The sequence below is a fragment of the Myxocyprinus asiaticus genome, chromosome 16, assembly GCF_019703515.2.
Source record: "Myxocyprinus asiaticus isolate MX2 ecotype Aquarium Trade chromosome 16, UBuf_Myxa_2, whole genome shotgun sequence".
NCBI classification, from domain to species: Eukaryota; Metazoa; Chordata; class Actinopteri; order Cypriniformes; family Catostomidae; genus Myxocyprinus; species Myxocyprinus asiaticus.
The window spans coordinates 48,266,969-48,289,586 of record NC_059359.1 but is presented as its reverse complement, the minus strand read 5'-3'; the positions used below and the strand labels follow the sequence as shown (position 1 = coordinate 48,289,586).

General features: G+C 39.7%; 1 protein-coding gene across 2 annotated transcripts in view; it reads left to right on the top strand.

Annotated features, from left to right (window-relative positions):
• bbs9 (Bardet-Biedl syndrome 9) overlaps positions 1-22,618 on the top strand; it is a 211,442-nt gene that overhangs the window by 126,974 nt on the left and 61,850 nt on the right. For both annotated transcript variants that reach the window (XM_051720610.1, XM_051720609.1), the window contains one exon: positions 897-1,016. In XM_051720610.1, coding sequence (XP_051576570.1) covers positions 897-1,016 — 120 coding nt within the window. The remainder of the gene's footprint in view (positions 1-896; positions 1,017-22,618) is intronic.

Here is a 22,618-nt window from a genome sequence, read left to right as displayed (position 1 = left end):
GAAGGTGTTATAATCTGGTATATATGCACGATGTAGTCTACTGCACTCCTAGCATGTTAAAAAGATTATTCAGGTGTCTGGATCATATTAGTGAGTAATGCTGTTCAGTCCCAGCAGAGTGTTTCAGATAGTAGTGGTCTGCTCCATCCTCTGCTAAATAATGATCAGAATTGCATGTGCAAATGACATTCAGCACAGGTTTTTCTATGCTGTTGCCTGATCTGCATAATTCCTTTATGCATCGGGTACTAAAACTAGAACGGAGCGGTGCTTTTACTGGGCCTAATTCATTCAAAGTAGGAATGTTGATATTTAATCTATAATTCAATTTAATTGTCATTAATAAATTGAGCGATTAAGCTTATCGAGCATCGATGAATTAATTTCAGGACAAATGCGTTCAGTAACCGTGCCAGCAGATGTTGATAAGGCTGTCCATACAGTCATCAGCCACTAGTGGGTGCTTGCACGCTGCAGGTCATGTCTTATCCACATTACAGAAAAAGATCAACAAACAGTGTTGGAGTGTTTCTCTATAAATTAACAAGATGTTTTCTGCATACACCGTGATAGTGTGTTAAAGTACAATATCACAACAAGTTGATCTGCTGGTCTCCTTGTTTCATCCCAACCTACAATTTTAGGTTGTCAGTGATTGCTGGGAAAGCACAATTAAGTATAGCTCCAAAAGATGGGGGTTACTCCAAAAGAGGGTTGCATTTTTTAAATAAATAATAATTAAAAATATTTAAAATATATGAAATATTTCAAATATATGTAATCAGTGACAGCATGCATATATACTGTATGTATGTGTATCTCGTACAGTGAAAATCTCATGTCATTACACCCCTATTTACCAGTGACTCATGATGAGTGTGTGTGTTGTTCTGCAGCTGGTTGCGAGCCGATTCCTGAGCCAATAGCTGAGCAGGAGGAGGAAGCAGCGCTGCAGCAGGATGCAGCCAAATACATTAAAAGTAAACAGCCCTCCAAGAGAGTCAAGAGCAAGTCAGGTAAGACGCACAACAGTGCCAGCACCTCACAAACACTCACTAGTACACCGAGTGAACAGAACATTGACATCACATGAGCCAACTGTGTAGAAAGATCCACAGTTATCAGTCGACTGATAGAACATCTCCAGCTGCCTAATGCACATGTTACAAGACATGAACATCTGAACCTTTGTTCTTGTACAGAATAATTTCCAGTCTATTCTACAGTTTTAACGAGGGCTCGGTAAAAAATTTGATTTTCAACTGCGTGTTGTGAGTAAAAGTTTGGTTTGTTTTGTTCCATGTAATGTGTGGCCTAAGATGAGATCCACATAATCCATTTGTCATTAACCCTTAAATGCATGGTAATTTTCCCAAACACTCTTACATATTCTGGTCTTTAGAGACCCAGCACGTACACTGGTGGCCAAAAGTTTGGGATAATATACAGATTTTGCTGTTTCGGAAGGAAATCGGTACTTTAATTCACCAAAGTGGCATTCAACTGATCACAAAGTATAGTCAGGACATTACTGATGTAAAAAAAAACAGCACCATCACTATTTGAAAAAAGTCATTTTTGATCAAATCTAGATAGCAGCATCCATCACTCCAACACCTTATCCTTGAGTAATCATGCTAAATTGATCATTTGGTACTAGAAAATCACATTATATCAAACACTTCTGAAAGCTATTTGGTTGGTTAAACGAAGCTTAACATTGTCTTTGTGTTTGTTTTTGAGTATGCAATAGACTGGCATGTCTTAAGGTCAATATTAGGTCAAAAATGGCAAAAAAGAAACAGCTTTCTCTAGAAACTCATCAGTCAATCATTGTTTTGAGGAAAGAAGGCTATACAATGCTTGAAATTGGCAAAAAACTGAAGATTTCATAAAAAGGTGTACACTACAGTCTTCAAAGACAAAGGACAACTGGCTCTAACAAGGACAGAGAGAGATGTGGAAGGCCAGATGTACAACTAAACAAGAGGATAAGTACATCAGAGTCTCTAGTTTGAGAAATAGACACCTCACATGTCCTCATCTGACAGCTTCATTGAATTCTACCTGCTCAACACCAGTTTCATGTACAACAGTAAAGAGAAGACTCAGGGGTGCAGGCCTTATGGGAAGAATTGCAAACAAAAAGTAAAGGTTAGAGTGGGCAAAGAAACACAGACATTGGACAACAGATAATTGGAAAAGAGTGTTATGGATCTTAACCCCATTGAGCTTTTGTGGGATCAGCTAGACTGTAAGGTGCGTGCGAAGTGCCCGACAAGACAGCCACATCTATGGCAAGTGCTACAGGAAGTGTGGGGTGAAATGTCACCTGAGTATCTGGACAAACTGACAGCTAGAATGTCAAGGATCTGTAAAGCTGTCATTGCTGCACGTGGAGGATTTTTTGATGAGAACTCTTTGAAGTAGTTTAAGAAGTTCTGATTTTGTTGTAATAGTAATTTTTCACGTTATTAATGTCCTGACTATACATTGTGATCAGTTGAATGCCACTTTGGTGAATAAAAGTACCAATTTCTTTCCATAAGAACAAAATCTGTACATTATTCCAAACTTTTGGCTGCCAGTGTAGATTCTTGTTGCACTCTAATCTGTCTTGGATACTGGTATTCTGATGCTAGTGAAACTTTGTAATGCAGCACTCTTCATACTGCTGTCTTCTTAAGATGAATCACTTATGATGTATTATTCCTCTTTTGTAAGTCCCTTTGGATAAAATATCTGCCAAATGAATACATTTATTGCAAAGATAAAAGATAGATTGAGGAATACTAAAGAGGTGTGGGCACAACTCCAAAAAATGGATGAGGTTCAGGGTCTCTAAAGGTATGCATTAAAGGTTTAAAGAATGTCTCTTTTAATATCCTTTTTGTTCTTTACCATCAGTTGTTGATCAAAAACAACAAAAAAGAAACAGATGTGATGAAGAAGCCTTACGAATCTCGACTCTTACTAATATGTGCTCAATGAAAAAACTTCTGTGAGACGCCCGCTGAACTTTCGCTATTCTTAAAAAGACAGTACCATTTAAGCACTTAAATACTTGTAAATAGTACAAATTATGCATGTAAACGATAAAAATGTTCTTACATAAACAGTATGTGTGTCTTCAATATACCTAAATTAATCAAAGGAATCAAATTGAATTGAATCAAAATCGGTATCAAATCAGTTCAAGAGCTTGTGAATCAAAATCGAATCGGGAATCTGCATCAATACCCAGTCCTAGTTTAAAGAGATAGTTCATCCAAAAATGAAAATTCTGTCATTATTTAGTCACTCTCATGTTGTTTTTGTGAAGCACAAAAGGAGATGTTTAGCAGAAGTTCACATGCTTTTTTGCATACAATGAAAGTGGATGGTGACTTATGCTTTCAAACTCCAAAAAAGACAAAAAGCTTAAAAGTACAATAAGAGTAGTCCATATGACTGTAAATTCAGTCGTGTGTCGAAACATAAGACTGGTAGTGTATTTGGTTGTTCATGTGTGTATGCACATGTTTCAGAATGTCTGCAGCACATGCCTTCATGTGTTTAATCCACGTACACAAACACTGCTAATGAGCTGAAGATCTCTCAGGAGATCACACACACACACACACATTTTTAAATGTTTAACATTTTCAAAATCCAGTTTCATTAAAATAAAAAGTAGTGCTGTGAATCAATTAAAACACTTTAACTAATTAATCGCAGTTTTCTGTGATTAATCGTGATTAATAATGGTACAAACTTTCAAATTTAATCATAAATATATTTACTATATACTTTTTCTCAAAGAACTTGTGAGAAATTGGTTAGTCATCATTTATTTTAATTATTTAAATACAGTATAAACGTTAAAATGTCAAGTTTTTTGTGGATAGAGTTAGACATTTTTACAGGTATAAATCTTTGATACAATTATATTTTATAAATAATATAAAATCAGTGTACATGCTGTAATTAAAAGTTGGGGAAAATCTTCTGCCGTTTTCTAGTGGACTTCTAAAAAAAAAAAAAAAAAAAATAGGGTCAAATGGGCATATTCAATTTATATAAAGCTTTATTAGCAAGAGAAACTTAAATGTACATGGCCAATGCATTTTTAGACACTGTCTATACAGATACAAAAGAATTTGAGTGCTGAAGTTAAATTTGCAGTTTAAAATATAAAAACTATAATTTTCTTTGGTTGCTGTTCACTCTCTATCACGCACACACTGGTTATCTCTCACGAAGTTTAGTTTTTGACAGTGGTTCAGATGAAAGTGAGTAAGCTTTTTCGGGCGATGGGAAGAGATACAGCTTGCGGGTGAGGTCTTCATTGTCATGCGTCGCGCGTAATGAATAGATGTACACTGCTCCACACAATCAGTTTCTGTGCTAGGATGTACAGTCAAGTCTTGCGTGTACCTCGTGGACATTTTTACATGTCAATTTTAGCCACAAGAAGTGGGGAAACACATTAGTGAAGTTTCAGAAAGTAAAAAAAAAAAAAACAGATAGTGCATTAATTGTTTTCATTTTTTTAAGTCAACTGTTAATTGCAAAAGTTAACACATTAAATTTCCCAACCCTAAGAAAAAGATAAGAAACATTTAAACAAGCACATACAGTATCTGCTGCTAAAGTTACAAATCTCATTAGTGTTGGAATGTGTGGAATGAATGATAATTACTGACTAGTATTGTGTAATTGTTTAAAGCCTGTTTAAAATTCCTCATGGACTTTACTGGGGTGCTCAATCCCATCAAAGTGTGTGAAAGTCCTCTTCAACACTTTGAACTGTGAGGTGTTCTGCTGAACTGACAGGATATGAATGAGTGTGGTTATATTGTGAGAAAAGCCTTGTGGATTTTTGTGGATTTTGGATAAATGGTTTTTATTTTACAGTGTTACATCTAAATTGAAAAATAATTTAAACAATCAAGGTCATTGATGGAAGATGAATTTGAGCCCTTAAATTTAGCAACCACAGTTATTGGCAATAACCCCAACCATAAGGTCTCTGAAGTGCTCAGGAGGTATTTCAGTCAAAACTCTTTTAGTTCATATTTATTTTAGTATGTCATGTTGGACCGGTCTGCTTCAGTCAATTTACAGCATCAGGACTGTGATATGACCACTATTAAAATACACATGTTCTTCTGTTATATCTGGACCTCCTGATATAACCTAGAATCCTTCAACTATTATACAGTGTACCATTTGTAGACTTTTAAATAGTCTTACTTGTTTCCCAGGTAGATTTCCCAGACTGATCTCACAGTGAAATCGCAAAAATTAGGTTGACGTTTCTTTAGCTAAAATCGGTCTGTGCTTAATGAAATTGTCAAAACTGCTACCAGTGGCCAAAGTAGTACGTTTTGTTGGGTGTATGTTCATGTGTAAGCTAAATTTTTTAGTGTGAAATGTCCATGGAGGGGCACCAAAAGTGAGCTGTGAAGCGAGTTATTTTAGCTGTACAGGCTGTAATACAGTGAAGATGAATGCATACTTTATAAATGGAATCCCTCCACCCAAACCCCAAACCTAAACCTAACCGTGAGTGCAGTAAAAATGTAATGTTAGAGGCTGAAATACAACCTCTGAATCATGCTCGTCACTGATTATGCAAACGCGATTACTTCCTGGTTTCAACGTGGGATCCAAATCCGGGTCTCCCAAGCTGCTTACACAACACACTTCCGGTCTCACCACAGGGGAAGGTAATCACATTGGAGCCGATGCAAAAATGTCTGATGGGAGATGCCATTTGTCAGTGAGTCGCATAATGTGGCTGATCCTAGGGTACTGGAAATCTCGGAAACAATATGCTGACTTCCTGTGTGATCCTGTTGAGATTTCCATGACCTGAGCACTGATGATGTCTCAGCTGAGCACCTCAAGCAGAAGCCGCTGTCAGTGGTGCTCCTCACATGTTGCAGAAACCCTGAGGGGCCATAATTAGTTAGTTGGTTTGCTGTTTTGTCTTTGAAGAAGCTGATCTGCTCAGACATGTACCACAGTAGCCACCTTACATCTGTCATTATTAAAACACACACACTAACCCTAACAACATAAAAATAATTAGACAGAGGAAGCTATTAAACAGGGACAGTGAGGAAGTATGTCTGATAAGCTTGAAAGGCTTCAAACATTGTCTCTGGATGTTTGTTGAAAGAGATGAAAGACAGATGAAAGGAAGAGTGGCTTCTCTTTCAGTTAGCATCAAAGTTCAGGTGGCACCATGTATCAGACATCAGATCAGATTAACTGGACTCTGGAGTCTGCCAGTGAATTTGTAAATTCAGATTCATGTAATTCTGGTTTTGCAAACCCAAATGTTAAAGAAATGCCACAACATTAAAATTACCTGCCTAATATTGTGTAAGTCCCCCTCGTGCCGCCAAAACTGCGCCAACCCGCACCTCAGAATAGCATTCTCACCACAATTGTACAGAGCAGTTATCTGAGTTACCGTAGACTTTGTCAGTTCGAACCAGTCTGGCCATTCTCTGTTGACCTCTCTCATCAACAAGGCGTTTCCGATCCAGGGCATGCTGAGTGACTCCAGTTAGGCTTCCATAAGCAACCAATTGGCCTGGTTTCTAGGGTGGGTAGAGTCACATGGGGTAACCTCCTCATGGTCGCTATAATGTGGTTATCGCTCTCGGTGTGGTGTGTGGTGAGTTGTGCATGGAAGCCGCGGAGAATAGCATAATCCTCCACATGCACTAGGTCTCCGGGGTAACGCGCTCAACAAGCCACGTGATAAGATGCGCGGATTGACTCTCTCAGACGTGGAGGCAACTGAGATTCATCTTCCGCCACCCGGATTGAGGCGAGTCACTACGCCACCATGAGGACCTAGAGCGCATTGGGAATTGGGCATACCAAATTGGGGAGAAAAAAACAAAAATAACAAGCGTTTCCATCTGCAGAACTGCCGCTCACTGGATGTTTTTTGTTTTTGGTACCATTCTGAGTAAATTCTAGAGACTGTAGTGTGTGAAAATCCCAGGAGATCAGCAGTTACGGAAATACTCAAACCAGCCTGTCTGGCACCAACAATCATCCATGCAATTATCTAATCAGCCAATCGTGTGGCTGCAGTGCATAAAATCATGCAGATACTGGTCAGGAGCTTCAGATAATGTTCACATCAGCCATCAAAATGGGGGAAAATGTGATCTCAGTGATTTGGACCGTGGCATGATTGTTGGTGCCAGATGGGCTGGTTTGAGTATTTCTGTAACTGCTGATCTCCTTGGATTTTCATGCAAAACAATCTCTAGAATTTACTCCGAATGGTGCCAAAAACAAAAAACATTCAGTGAGCGGCAGTTCTGTGGATGGAAATGCCTTGTTGATGAGAGAGGTCAACAGAGAATGGCCTGACTGTTTCGAACTGACAAAGTCAGATAACTGCTCTGTACAATTGTGGTGAGAAAAATAGCAAATCAGAATGCTATAATGAGAGCTTACTTTCTCGTGGACTCATTTTACGTCATCATCCACTGCCGAATTTTGATTCCAATCCTCATGAACGCAAGTACAGAGAACGCAGGAAATTACCCGGATGTGTCCTTGAAATCGAGGATGCGTTGGATGGTGACTTGTGGGCAAGAACTCAGGGCAAGGTACTATGGTGACAGACGAAGGAAGTTTATCGTTTTGTTTTTTCCACAAGAGATTCCCACCGTAAGCTTGCGAAAGTCTGATGGCTCGTAAGAGTCGTTATACTCCATCAACATTTGTTGTTTTTTTTTAGCATCATTTTAATATAGTTATAAACATGAGAAACAAGTGTTTACAGACTTTATTCTTTTAACATGTCACTAGTCCTGCAAAACCTCACTGGTGTGATGATATTAATGCTGTCACTGGTTTGATAATGCCAGTAGTTCTCTCACTGGATTCAAATATGTTGTGACGGTTAATTGCGCAACAGGAAGATTGCAGCACATCTCAAAGCTCGCAATAGTTGCGTTCTACATCCTCCTGTCCTTCCGAGTTCATTCATCCAAGGTAGCTTGGCAAGACTGTTCTTCATAAGAACACAAGTCCATTCTCTGCATTCTTAGAATTGAGAAACACCCTTTCTCTCTCTTTCACTCTCGTCTCACCCACACACACCACAACAAAATAACCATATAAACAAAGACATTGGTTAAAGTCAATCGGTTAAGAACGTCTATATGTCTATAATATCAATTTCAATTTCAGTTGAAAAGCACCCTCGCACTCCTCGTCTCACACGCACTTACACACACTCTCTCACTCTCTCTCTCTCGCACACACACACACACACACACACACACACACACTACATTGTTACTCCAATGCCGAAAAGCAGCACATCCTCCATCGCTAGTTCTAAAGTGATGTTTTCGAACTAGCAATGAAGGCTTGAGCTGTATCAAAGCTAGATACATTTGATCAATACCACAGTTTCTATATTATCTGAAATATCTGTGGGAAACACCCCCATGCTCCCCCTCCCCCTCTCTTAAGCTCTCTCACACACACGTGGACACACATACATTATACGCATTACGCACACACTCGCGAGCGAAAAACAGAGCCGTCATGTCAGCGCACACCTGCATCTCAGTATGATTAAAAACAGTTGTTAAGGTTTACATAGAAGAAGCTATATACAAAAATGACGGCACTCACTGATGCTGAGGAAGTGCTTAAACTTACAGCTTGGTGATTTTGAAGCAATGTTACTTCTGACGAAAGTTGCAACAAAAAAGGTAATCCCAAAAGCAATCTCTCTCAGTTTAACTCTTCCGATCACTCAAAAACAAACTCACACACACACAAACGTACTACCTTATTACTCCAGTAAGTGCTCCAGTAAAGCAGCGCAAGCATCGCAATCCTCCATTGCTAGTTCTAAAATGCCGTTTTTTGAACTAGCAACAAAGGACTGTATCAGAGTCTAGAATTATTGAAAAATAATGCACCCGCTACGCATCGTGGCATTACCACCTCGTGTGTGCATTATTTTTCAATAATTCAACAGTCCGTCGTCAATTAGTCCTTACTTAGAGCCACACAGTGGACATTTAACCTCAGACCTGCCGCAAATTGTGTTATGAACCACGTAATGTCATTTTGCAAAAATGTTGCCACAGTCACGTAATTTTCAAGAAATCTGGCTGGATTAATCATGGCTGACTGTGAACATCGTATTTCTACAATGATGTCTTTAACCGAAAACTTGGTTTGGCATTATGCTGCATCCACACCACTAGGTGTCAGTATAAGTCCAAGATGACTTCCATTTCAGCCAGTTCAACATAAACTAAAAATTAGCTGAGTGCCTCAAAACACTATCAGTGGGGATATTCCATTGATTCCTTTTTGTAAGTTGAAAGTGTCTCTAAAAGTATGTGAAATTCTGACTGGATGTCGGACTTGTGTATTTCTTGTCAGATCAATCAAACACATACAGTCAGTTTTATTTCCATTCTTTATGGTTAGTGACAGAGAAGTTATGGATACACAATGAGAAAGAACAGGAGAGAGACCGAATCTGTATGTATTAATATGTAGTGCCGTTCTTGAGGTTAAGCATGAATGTCTCCCAAAGCTAGTGACCCACTAATAATTTTTTCCACTGATTTTGTGGCATGAGTCTCATTTACCTGTGTGATGTCTGTTAGCAGGTAAACGTTAGCCGTTGATGAAAAAAAACAGCAAGGCATGGCTGAAATTACCAGCTACAATCTGATTGTTTGGCTGCTTTGTAATTCCCGAGAGTCAGATTGCACAAGGATTTATTAGTCTGCCAGGAAGTCATGTTTAAAAGGTATCAGGTTGATACAATGAGGCTTTTGGAAAGAGCCAGTCACTGGATTTGACAAAGTTTGCCAGGTTAGTGGCATCAAATCTGACCTGCCCTTGAACGGCACATGAAAAATCAAAGTGTGGCTGGTCCCTTTACATTTCGGTCAGAAGGTCTCTTCCTGTCTAAGTGGGCAGTTCTTGACCACAAAAACCTGCAATATTTTCCAGACTTTATTCCCATAGTAGTAAGTCTGCCTGTGCAAGGCTATGTCAACATTAACAGCCCCACCAACTCAACTCCCTGCCGAGTTAACGGCCCTGTGGACTGTCTTCATGACCTTGGAGAATACCCACCAGTGTGGAATTTCTCTGTGGCAGTTGGTGGGCAGGGCTCTTGTGGCCTTGGCAGTGCCAGTGTGGTCAGATCCAAACTTTTTGGCATTATCCTCTTCTTCCTTTTCATGTTGATGGGCTGCAGTATGTGAGGGAGTTGGAGAGGAATGTTGTTTAATTGATCACCCTTTTCATTCTTAATCGGTGAGTGTGACAGCTGACAAAGAAGGGTGCTTGTGACATCCCTGACTGTTATCAAGTTTTTTTTATGTTGGTAAGTGGACAAATCACTTAAAAATAAACACTCTCATCTCCTTCACCTCTGCTCGGTGTGTGGACTAGGATGTGCATGACTACTCATTTTAACTAGTCGACTTGTATGGAGGTGTTTGACATGGGGTAAATCTCCGAAGTTTGTGTGGATGTTTAATGAGTGTCAGTAATGCAGGGTTGTTCTTAGATTGCAGATGTATGTGATAGTTAGGACTTGATTGGCTCTATGTTTAGCGTATCGTCATGCGCTTTCCATTATATTGCTGCTGTTCTATCAGATAGAGATCTGCAGATGGTAGTAGTTTGGGATGGGTTTAATACTCTTATACGAGACATAGGCAGTTACCTTCCAAGGCAGCATAATAACTGAAATGGGACCTCATTAGGGAACTTTTTCGAACTCTGTGTGACATGTACAAGACAAAACAGAGTGGATTTCATTCTGCTAACAATGCGATACTCTAACAAGCATAACGAACATTTATAAAAACATAGCACACACAAATACTGGGTTAAATAGTTGATTTTTCATTAGATGAATCAGAGTTAGAATTAATATTGAGGGAAATATATGGGTGTTACTTCAGACACTTTTAGCACTTTGGACTTCAAGAAAGTAAAGTCTGGTTTAAACATTTTTCACACTCTCAATAGTTTTATGTAATTTGTCAATGCCCAACAATGTACAGTATGTACAGTACATGCATCACAGGAGATTACTGTCATTTTTGTCAAACTTCTCACCACAGTGTCATTTCCAGCACATCTCAAATTGTGTATTGTGTTTAATAGAATTCTGTGTTGGAAATGACGCTGATGGAAATTTAATTTTTAACGTCTTTTTAAGGCTTTAACATTATATCCTTAATACACACAATTAAGTAATATATTTACACTTTTTTCACAATTTAGCAAAATTACAGCCTGAAATGATGCCCAATAAAAATGTTCTGCAACTTACCTTGAAACTTATCTTAATTTTTTTACCTTGAGTTTTCTTCAAACATCACTCTTCACTGACACTTTTGTTGACGGTTAACAAGCTGGGGCGATTCTAGGATTTCAGTCTCAGCCCCCAATGACACTATTAGATGTGCACATTTAATATATTTCACTCTTTAGCATATATTGTTTTTTTATTTTTTATTTTTATTCAAGATATACAGCTAATATTAATTTAAAATATTTTCATTATCTATAATAAACACATTTATAAAGTTATTAAAAATATAACTGTAACCATTTAAAGAACAATTTGAATAATGTTTTTTTTTTTTCGTATAGTATGGAAAATCAATAATTTCACATTTTCTATAGATTAAAGTTATATTAAATTCCACAAAAACCTAGTATTATAATAAATGTCACTTTAAGCTTAGTCGTTCTTGAGTGGAGTGAATTAACTCCAGATGATGTTTCTCTGTATGTCATTAACTCGTTACTCGAGTCTTTTGAGTTTGTTCAAAAGCGAAAATCACACGAAGGAGATTTTAATTTGAATAGACTAACCCTGATAAAATAAATGTATAGATAAAAAAATTAAAAAGATTAGTTCAGATTTGTTCACTTATTCGTTCAGTAACCATTTTTGTAAATTACACTTTTACGCCAGTAGGTGGCAACAAATGAACGTCTTATGTGTTTTGAGTGAGTCATTAAACCATTGATAAAGCACCTCCTTCACCATCGAAACAAGGCTAATTATTCTTTATTAAAATCTGCATGTGTACTAATAGACTTCAGCAGAGTGTTTAAGCATCATAAGCATTTTCCCCACAAACAGTGTTGGGGAAGCTACTTTGAAACTGTAGTTTGACAAGCTACAAGCTACTCATAATTTTAAGTAGTTAAGCTACAGTCAAGCTACTCTTTTGAAAAAGTAGTTAGCTACACTACAATATATATATATATATATATATATATATATATATATATATATATATATATATATATATATATATATATATACTGTATATTTATAAATAGGATTTATAATAATAATTCACTCGCTGCTCCCAATAACGCACAGATGATGAGAAGCGAAATAAACATATTTAGAACAGAAACAAAATCCCTCAAAAGGCAATAATAATTTTTGAATTATTTTATTTAAAATAGTAAAGGTAAATATGCTGTTGTGTGATCTATTAAGAACAAAGTGTCTGAAACATTCTTTGTTTCATAGAAGAATAAAATGTGGTGTTCTTTTATCATTTTCAGATTTACCTGCCCCTGTACGTCTTGTAAAAGTAAACAAACTGTGGTTGCTCGCTTTACATAACCATCAGACAATCACTTCTTATCCAAGTCAGCTGTAATAAGCTCTCAGTAGATGGCGGTAATTCACTATTTTTGTTTGTGATCTGCCATTACAAAATAAGACAACGCTGCATGATTCTGATCAGCAGACAGAAATATACTGCCAGATCGTCGGACGTTTTGCCGGTAAAAGTTTGGCTTCTAAGCAATAAGGAGGGCTATTTGTTATAATCTGACTAACATGGTGTAGCGTTTGGTCACACTACACCGCTACTTGCTGGAAAAAGTAGTTCGCTACTGGAAAAGCTACTCTGTTTTAAAAGCAGCTGAGCTGCTGTCAAGCTACTGAAAAATGTAGTTAAATTAGTAGCATCGCTACATGTCCCCAACACTGCCCGCAAATGACAACAAAGCATATCATTTTGTGAACTTCTGTGCATGACCATCAAGGTATACAACCAAAAATAACATTATTAGCCTAAAAGAAATTACAAGTTTTAATTACGTCCTGATATCACTGTAGTATCATTAGTCACTTTTACTCTTAATTCATCCAGCCCCTTACTCCTTGTTAAATGAGAACTAAACGAGTGACATCCCTCCTCCATTTCTTCAATCAGTCAAAAGAGAGACACTGTCGCTGATCCTCGCTCACTCACAAAGCATATTATGAAATGAGGCGTATTCATTCAGTGGGTCAAACCAATTATATGCTCCTTCAAAGCCCACACTCTAATGCTTTTGGCTTGTGCTTTAGTCAGTTTTTACAGGTGGGAAACCATAGCAGTCTCGCACTTCAAACAAGTGCAGAGTTGCGACTGACACTTTTTAAAACACTTGGGTGCTGATTGCAAAGTCACAGATTTTTAGGGGGGCTGAGATTAATTTTAGGGGGTCTGAAGCCCTCCTAAATAGGGTCTAGCAATGCTTATGTTAAAAAGTATACTAACTTTTGGGGAAAAAAGGGTGAGAAATTTTTGTTGTGGTGGATATTATGCCACAACTGTGGAACAGTTGTAATTATTTTTTATTTATTTATTTTTTATTAGAAATAATTTTCACACAAAAACATATTGAAATGGTTTGTTTTACTCTTTGTTAGATTATAATAGTTTTAAAGGAGCAATATGTAATAGATTTACTGTACTAAAGCATAAAATTATCATAGCATGTTTCCTAAATCTCTGATAACATATTAAGTTGAAATACTGGCTTCTCCGAAAACAATGCTACATTCGGAGTTTCTGTTTCTGTTTTGGCCTGTGTGATCCAGCCCACTGCCCATTTCCCAATAGTATTTCAACACCCGGGGTTGCCAGATTTGAAACAAGTTAGCGGGCAAACACAGCTCGCTGCAGCCATGGAAGCCAGCAATACATCTAGCTAACATTGCCAGAGTTATAAGAAGTCCACATGAGCTGATTTATAATTTGCAAACAATAAAAACACTGCAAACGTATACATTAGCTGATCAACTTACAGTGTAAGGCCATTGTCAGTTTGCTCATTCATGTTGCGTGTCCTCAACCTGGCAACTCGCATGAGCTTTGAGTTTGGGGAGGAGGGGGCGGGGGAGAAAAAAAATCTCCACTATTTTGAATTTGGACAGCAGTACCCATTTTAAAAGCTTGATGTCAGTGTTACATATTGCTCTTTTAAACATATAATAATTAATTTTTATAATAGATTTTCATAGTTGAAGTATATAATTTCTGCGCAACTAGTGCCACCAAGCGGATTTACAAAAATCAACATTGTTTTCAAAACAGCTTTCTGAATACACCCCCATCTGCTGTTGGTCAAAGAAACAGATTGTCCTCCCCAACTCATGGCATTGGTTGAGTCAATGTTATTGTCTCTCTTGAGACAGGTTACTCAAAACAAACTTTTTATAGTGCCACAGAGATACAGTGTTTACAGTTTTCAAGAAAATTAATCTATGAATTGCTTACTTATGGCTGTCTCTGCATATGATGCTGTGATAGGAGAAACTATTTTAACACCAAAAAAGTTATATACTTCAGCTTTAGTATTGAAAGTCTTGGTCTGGGATAAGGCTTAAGCAGTCAAATCTATACATTTAAAGCATTTGAAAAGTATCAAAAATAAATTATAAAGACCTGGTAGTGTCAGTTTTACTGTGACCTTCAAATAAAATAAAAAAAGTTGAAATTTGTTATTTTAAATAGAAATCAATCCCTGGGACATGAAATTGCACAAAGTTGAAGAAACAACCACATATATTTTTAGCCAATATTTCTCACACTTCTTCCGCCACCTCTGGTAACTTTGTTTGCTTAGCATCTCATCACAATGAATTCCAGGACTGCCTTCTCCATGAAGAATACATGTGACGTGATTTTTACAATTTAGGTCCAAACGGGATATCAAAACAGCCTTCACGTCAAGAGCATTCTTAAAATGCAGCCTAGGTAGGCAGCTCACAAGGTTTTGGAACAGAATTATGTCATGTCTCTTTCTGTCCTAATATAACGGAATACCTTTTAATTGATTTACCAGACTGTGTGAAAGTTCTCAACACTCTTCACATGCTCATACAATGTCTCCCCATCACTGGTGGCTGTATCGTTTTACTGCAGTAAAACAAGCTCCCTGAGAGGTACTCTTCACATGAGGTCCTGAGTTAGCACTGTAACAAAAGTGCCTTTTGTGTTGTTTTTAACAAGAGACTTTTAAGTTTGTTAAAAGGAAGCAATGAGCAGTAAAATATACTTTTCCTGAGGCCAGCTGTGTAGTGGGCTATGAACCGCACCACACATGCTATCAGAGCATCAATGACTAACACATGTTCCTCACCCGCCACAGATGTGACTTTCCACCAGCAGCTTATTGAAGCGCTCAGCTCAGTCTCGGTGTGTTGTTGAAGTGTTTCAGATTATATGTGTGAGTGTGAGTTTTGATTTGACTGTGGTCACAAGGTAATTCCCCAGTTTAATCAGTAAGTCAGTGATCTTCCAAAAGAGAAGGACCTTACAGAAGCTAAAACAAATATCTTCTGTCTCTATTCTCCCCATGTGCACTGAAAAACATCAGCCTGCTCATACGCATGTAGTTAGTTCCTTCATTACGCTGTGAAAACTGGGATTTGTTCCATCTAAAATATTGAGAAATGGAAATCAGATACATTTCCAGGTAGTGCCCATTGAAAAAAGACTTGGAAAAAAAAAAGTGTTGACTGCAAAGCTGTGGACAGATTTGTTTAATTGCATTAATTAATTAGATCTGACTCGTGGCAGTAGTGTAAATTGGTTACACACAGAGTTTGTCGGCAGGAATGCTGCTTTGGTTCACTCTCGGACAAGACACACCTGAAAATTACTGTCCACTCACTGAATTCATGATGTCCCAAAATATATCTCTTAATATATATGCTCCCAAATATTTCTGTTGGAGTCTACTTCAGCAAATCTATTCATCAAATTGCTTAATGACTGTGTGTGTGTGTGTGTGTGTGTGTAAGTACTGTATTCTGAGATGCTATTCTTCTCACCACAATTGTACAGAGCAGTTATCTGAGTTACCGTAGACTTTGTCAGTTCGAACCAGCCTGGCCATTCTCATTCTCAAACTGACAAAGTCTATGGTAACTCAGATAACTGCTCTGTACAACGTCTTGAGATCCCTGCGTTCAGATTTGCGCTCCGTCAAGCTGTGTTTGTACGCAAAAATATGTTCTCATTTTGTGTTTTCTGCTCTCGGTTAGTGTGGTTTGTTCTCTGTATAAACTGCACGTTGCCTATACAGTGAGTTTCGCTTGCTGCACCCTGGAGAAAATAGGTTGTACTACAAGCTTGAATTGCTCATACATAAGGAAAATTCCTTATTATGCTCTGGGGACATGATTAATTGCATACATTTTTTTAATGTTTTATTTTTTATATAATTAATCGCACCGAAATAACGTGTTAAATCGACAGCCCTAATTCAAATAGAATCATATATATATATATATATACACACACACACAATGGTGGCCAAAAATATTGGCACCCTTGGTAAATATGAGCAAAGTAGGTTGTGAAAAATATGTCTTTATTGTAGTATATAATTTAAAATATTTGCAATAATCTAACCTTTTATTTAATTAAAGGGCAAAAAAATCTCATAATTAAATAAATATTTTTCTCCAAAACATGTTTGCCACAATTTTTGGCACCCCTAGAAATTCTTATGAGTAAAATTATATTTCCATTCATATTTTAAATTTTTAGTACACCTGGGTGACAAGGAACATGAAATTGTTCAGCTATGACTTCCTGTTTCACATGGGTATAAATATGAGGTAACACACAGGCCAAATTCTCTTAGTCATCCATCACAATGTGTAAGACCAAAGAATAAAGTTATGATGTGCAGCAAAAGGTTGTTGAGCTTCACAAAATGGGAAGTGGCTATAAGAAAATAGCTAAAGCATTGAAAATACCCATTTCCACCATCATGGCAATAATTAAGAACTGCCAATCAACTTGAGATGTTACGAATTGGCCTGAAAGTGGACGTGCGTCTATATTGTCTCCACACACGGTGAGGAGGATGGTTCGAGTGGCCAAAAATTCTCCAAGGATCACAGCTGGAGAATTGCAGAAATTAGTTGGGTCTTGGGGTCAGAAAGTCACCAAAACTACAATCAGACATCACCTACTCCACAAGAAGTTGTTTGGGAGGGTTTCAAGAAAAAAGCCTCTGCTCTCATCCAACAAAAAACTCAAGCATATAATAGTTCACTGACCACAAAATCAAGGTTCTGCCATGGCCACGGCCTGTCCCCTGACCTGAACCCCTTAGAAAACCTGTGGGGTGAACTGAAGAGGAGAGTCCACCAGCGTGGGCCAATGAATTTGAAGGATCTGTAGAGATTCTGTATGGACGAATGGTCTCAGATCCATTGCCAGGTGTTCTCCAACCTCATTAGGCATTATAAGAGAAGACTCAGAGCTGGTATCTTGGCAAAGGGAGGTTGCACAAATTATTGAATAAAAGGGTGGCAATAATTGTTCCACACATATATTTTACATAAATATTTGTTTTTTGATAAAACTTGTGTTGTGTTTGGAATTGTTTGATATCTATTTGAGGATAGATTTTTGTGAATATTTTGAATGAAAGACCAAAAGAATAAACAATAAGGATATATTTTCCACAGCCTCCTTTTCTCATATTTACCAAGGGTGCCAATATTTTTGGAAACCACTATATATATATATATATATATATATATATATATATATATATACATACACAGTACTGTGCAAAAGTTTTAGGCACTTGTGAAAAATGTTGCATAGTGAGGATGTCTTCAAAAATAATGACATAAATAGTTTTATCATAAAAAGCTAAATCAATATTCGGTGTGTCCACCTTTGCCTTTAAAACAGCACCAATTCTCCTAGGTATACCTGGACATAGTTTTTCTTGGTTGTTGGCAGATTGGATGTTCCAACCTTCTTGGAGAATTTGCCACAGTTCTTCTATCTATTTAGTCTGTCTCAATTACTTCGATCTCTTTATGTAATCTCAGACAGACACAATGTTCAGTGGTGGGGCTCTGTGGGGGCCATGACATCTGTTCCAGGGTTTCCTTCTATTCTAATCTTTTCTATTTGCAAAAGGAATGTTTGGGAGTCTAACATTTATATTTCCTGTTGACACACTAAAGCTGAAGATATAAATAACCATCTTAAGACAAATGCTTGTATGAAACATCATATGTGCCTAAAACTTTTAAACAGTACTGTGTGTGTGTGTATATATATATATATATATATATATATATATATATACACACACACACATATATATATACACACACACATATATATATACACTACCGGTCAAAATTTTTGAAACACTTGACTGAAATATTTCTCATGATCTTAAAAATATTTTGATCTGAAGGCATATGCTTAAATGTTTGAAATTAGTTTTGTAGACAAAAATATAATTGTGCCACCATATAAATTTATTTCATTATAAAACTAAAATAAAAAAAATAAAAAAAATATATATATATATATATATATATATATATATATATATATATATATATATATATATATATATATATATACACACACACACACACATTTTGATCAAATTAATTACATTATATGCAGATTAATCAAATGTATAAATATTTGCTGAAAAAGCCACCAAATAAAGCTAATGTTATATGTAATATATTATAAACTCACGACCACTTTATTAGGTACACCTGTACATCTACTTATTCGTGCTATTATCTAATCAGCCAATCGTGTGGCAGCAGTGTAATGTATAAAATCATGCAGATATGGCTCAGGAGCTTCAGTTAACCTTCAGATCAACCATCAGAATGGGGAAAAATATGTGATCTTAGTGATTTTGACTGTGGCATGATTGTTGATGCCAGATGGGCTGGTGTGAGTATTTCTGTAACTGCTGATCTCCTGGAATTTTCACACACAACAGTCTCTAGAATTTACTCAGAATGGTGCCAAAAACAAAAAACATCCAGTGAGGGGTAGTTCTGCATAACAAAATGCCTTGTTGATGAGAGAGGTCAACGGAGAATGGCCAGACTGGTTCGAGCTAACATAAAGGCTACTTTAGGTAACTCAGATAACCCCTCAATTGTACAATTGTAGTGAGCAGAATAGCATCTGAGAATGCACAACATGTCAAACCTTGAGGCGGATGGGCTACAACAGCAGAAGACCACGTCGGTTCCACTTCTGTCAGCCAAGAACAGAAAGCTGAGGCTGCAGTGGGCCTACCATTTGTGTACCTCAGCAGAAATAGAGATTCATCAGACCAGGCTATGTTTTTCCAGTCTTTAACTGTCCAGTTTTGGTGAGCCTGTGCCCACTGCAGCCTCAGCCTTCTGTCCTTGGCTAACAGAAGTGGAACCTGACGTTGTCTTCTGCTGCAGCCCATCAGCCTCAAGGTTCGACATGTACAGGTGTACCTAATAAAGTGGTCGGTGAGTGTATATTAAACACAATAATTCAGATAATCATCCTGGTTACTTGCATAACCTCCATTCCCTGATGGAGGGAATGAGACATTGTGTCGATGTAGTGACACTAGGGTCATTCTTGGGAGCCTGTAACACCTCTGGTCTTTGAAAAAAGGCCAATGAAAATTGGCGAGTGGTATTTGCATACCACTCCCCCGAACATACAGGTATAAAAGGAGATGGTATGCAACCACTCATTCAGGTTTTGTGCTGAGGAGCCGAGACAAGGTCCTGGCCATTTCAGCAGGTAGTCCAACGTTGTGGCAGGAGGGACACAACGTCTCATTCCCTCCATCAGGGAACGGAGGTTACGCAAGTAACCAGGACGTTCCATATCTTCCACTCACTCGACGTTGTGTCGATGTAGTGACACTAGGGGTCCCTATATGAAATGCCACAACTGGCTGAACTGTGTTACATGAACTGGCGGTGTGTGACGGGCAGACCACTGTGTGCCTCATAGCCAGCGCACCAGGCCGACATGTAACCTCCCCCAGTGCTGTTATGAGTGTCGAACGGCCCTTCGGGGACAAGTCGACTGCCCAAGAGATAGAGACAGGCTAGCCCAGTCGTGGCCTCTTATCCTCTCTTTTTTTCTCTCCCCAAAAAAAGAGTGAAATTTGTTAACCGACTGGGGCCACCAGGTCTACATCGGGGGGGTGTCACTCCCAAGGGGAAGACACAGCGGAGACCACACCCTGCCCAGAGACAGAGGGGGGTATTTTGAGTGGAAATACGTCACATGGTCTTACCGAGCTTTGTCGGAAGTATGTCATGTGGAGAAGTCCCATGGTAGGTCCTACCCTAGGGGGGAGGAGTTTCTACAAACATGGTGACTGGGGCAGAGGGGCCTCTGCCCAAGGAAGACACAGTTTACCAACAGGGAAACTAATTAGCAGAAGATATATATCGCATGGGGTTACCTATGGGGAACCAACACATGCGGAGCACCTACCCCAGTACAGGGCTTAGTTAGCACATGTACTGAGCCGGCAGTGAGTTTCTCCGCAAACTCGTCTGCCACAGGGCTCGGAGGAAGTCATCCAGGGACACAGTTTGTGAACACTACTGGGAGTCAACAGCACATGTCTTCAGCCCTGGGGAGGTGAAAGGCACTATGCGCAAGTGATACACCCGGCCAGCTGTCCTGGACTTACCTGCCTGTGCCTGCCACTACACGGGACGAGACTGGTTCATCCCGGAGATTGTAGAACCTTTTGTGTTGGGTGTTTCCCAGCCCGCTGCTCTGCAAATGTCTGTTAGAGAGGCGCCACTGGTCAAGGCCCAGGAGGCTGCCACACTCCTGGTAGAATGGGCTCGTAGCCCTGCCGGGAGCGGCACATCCTGAGCGTGATATGCCATTGCTATGGTGTCAATGAGCCAGTGGGCGATCCTCTGCTTGGAGACAGCGCTTCCTTTCCGCTGTCCACCAAAGCAGACAAAGAGCTGCTCAGAGACTCTAAAGCTCTGCATGTGATCCAAATAGATGCATAAAGCGTGCACCAGACACAGCAACGTCAGGGCTGGGTCTGCCTCCTCCTGGGGCAGCGCTTGCAGGTTCACCACCTCATCCGTAAAAGGGGTCGTGGGAACCTTGGGCACATAGCCCGGTCGGGGTCTCAGGATCACGTGAGAGTAGCCCGGACCAAACTCCAGGCACGTTTTGCTGACAGAGAATGCTTGCAGGTCTCCTACCCTCTTGATGGAAGTGAGCGCAGTCAGGAGGGCAGTCTTCAAATAGAGTTCCTTAAGCTCAGCTGACAGCAGGGGCTCAAAGGGGGCTCCCTGTAGACCCTGAAGAACTACAGAGAGGTCCCATGAGGGAATGAGGTGCGGTCTGAAGGGATTCAACCTTCTAGCGCCTCTCAGGAACCTGATGATCAGGTCGTGCTTCCCTAAGGACTTACCGTCCACTGTGTCGTGGTGTGCCACTATAGTACCTTAAAGATGGAGGGGGACAGCCACCCTTCCAAACTCTCCTGCAGGACAGAAAGCACCGATCCGACTGCGCATCTCTGGGGGTCTTCGCATCAGGAAGAACACCACTTAGCGAACAGACACCACTTCAAGGCATGCAGGCGCCTCGTAGAGGGGGCCCCAGCCTGAGTGATCGTGTCTACCACTGCGGGTGGTAGGCCACTTAAGTCTTCTGCGTCCCATCCAGGGGCCAGACATGGAGATTCCAGAGGTATGGTTGCGGGTGCCAGATGGTGCCCCGCCCCTGAGAATTCGCCGGGGGGGGCTGTCGCGAGGAGCGTGAGGGCCGAGAACCACGTCTGAGTGGGCCAGTAGGGTGCTACCAGGATGACCTGCTCCTCGTCTTCCCTGACCTTGCACAGGGTCTGTGCAAGTAGGCTCACAGGGGGAAACACATATTTGCATAGTCCAGGGGGCCAGCTGTGTGCCAGCACGTCTATACCGAGAGGTGCCTCGGTCAGGGCATACCAGAGTGGGCAGTGTGAGGATTCTTGGGAAGCGAACAGGTCTACCTGTGCCTGCCCAAATTGACTCCAAATCAGCTGGACCACCTGAGGGTTGAGTCTCCACTCTCCCCTGAGGGTAACCTGTCATGGCAGCGCGTCCACTGTAGTGTTGAGGTCGCCCGGGATGTGAGTGGCTCGCAGTGACCTAGAGGTGCTTCTGACTCCAGAGGAGGAGACACCGGGCGAGTTGTGACATACAACGGGAGTGTAAACCGCCTTAATGGTTGATGTATGCCACCATTGCCGTGTTGTCTGTCCAAACTAACACATGCTTGCCCTGAATCAACGGCCGAAACCACCACAGGGTGAGCAGAATTGCCAACAACTCGAGGCAGTTGATGTGCCAACGCAGCCGCGGGCCCGTCCAGGAGCCGATGGCTGCGTGCCCATTGCATACAGTGCCCCAGCCCGTTTTGGAGGTGTCTGTCTTAACCACAACACACCTGGAGAACTGCTCTAGGGGAACGCCTGC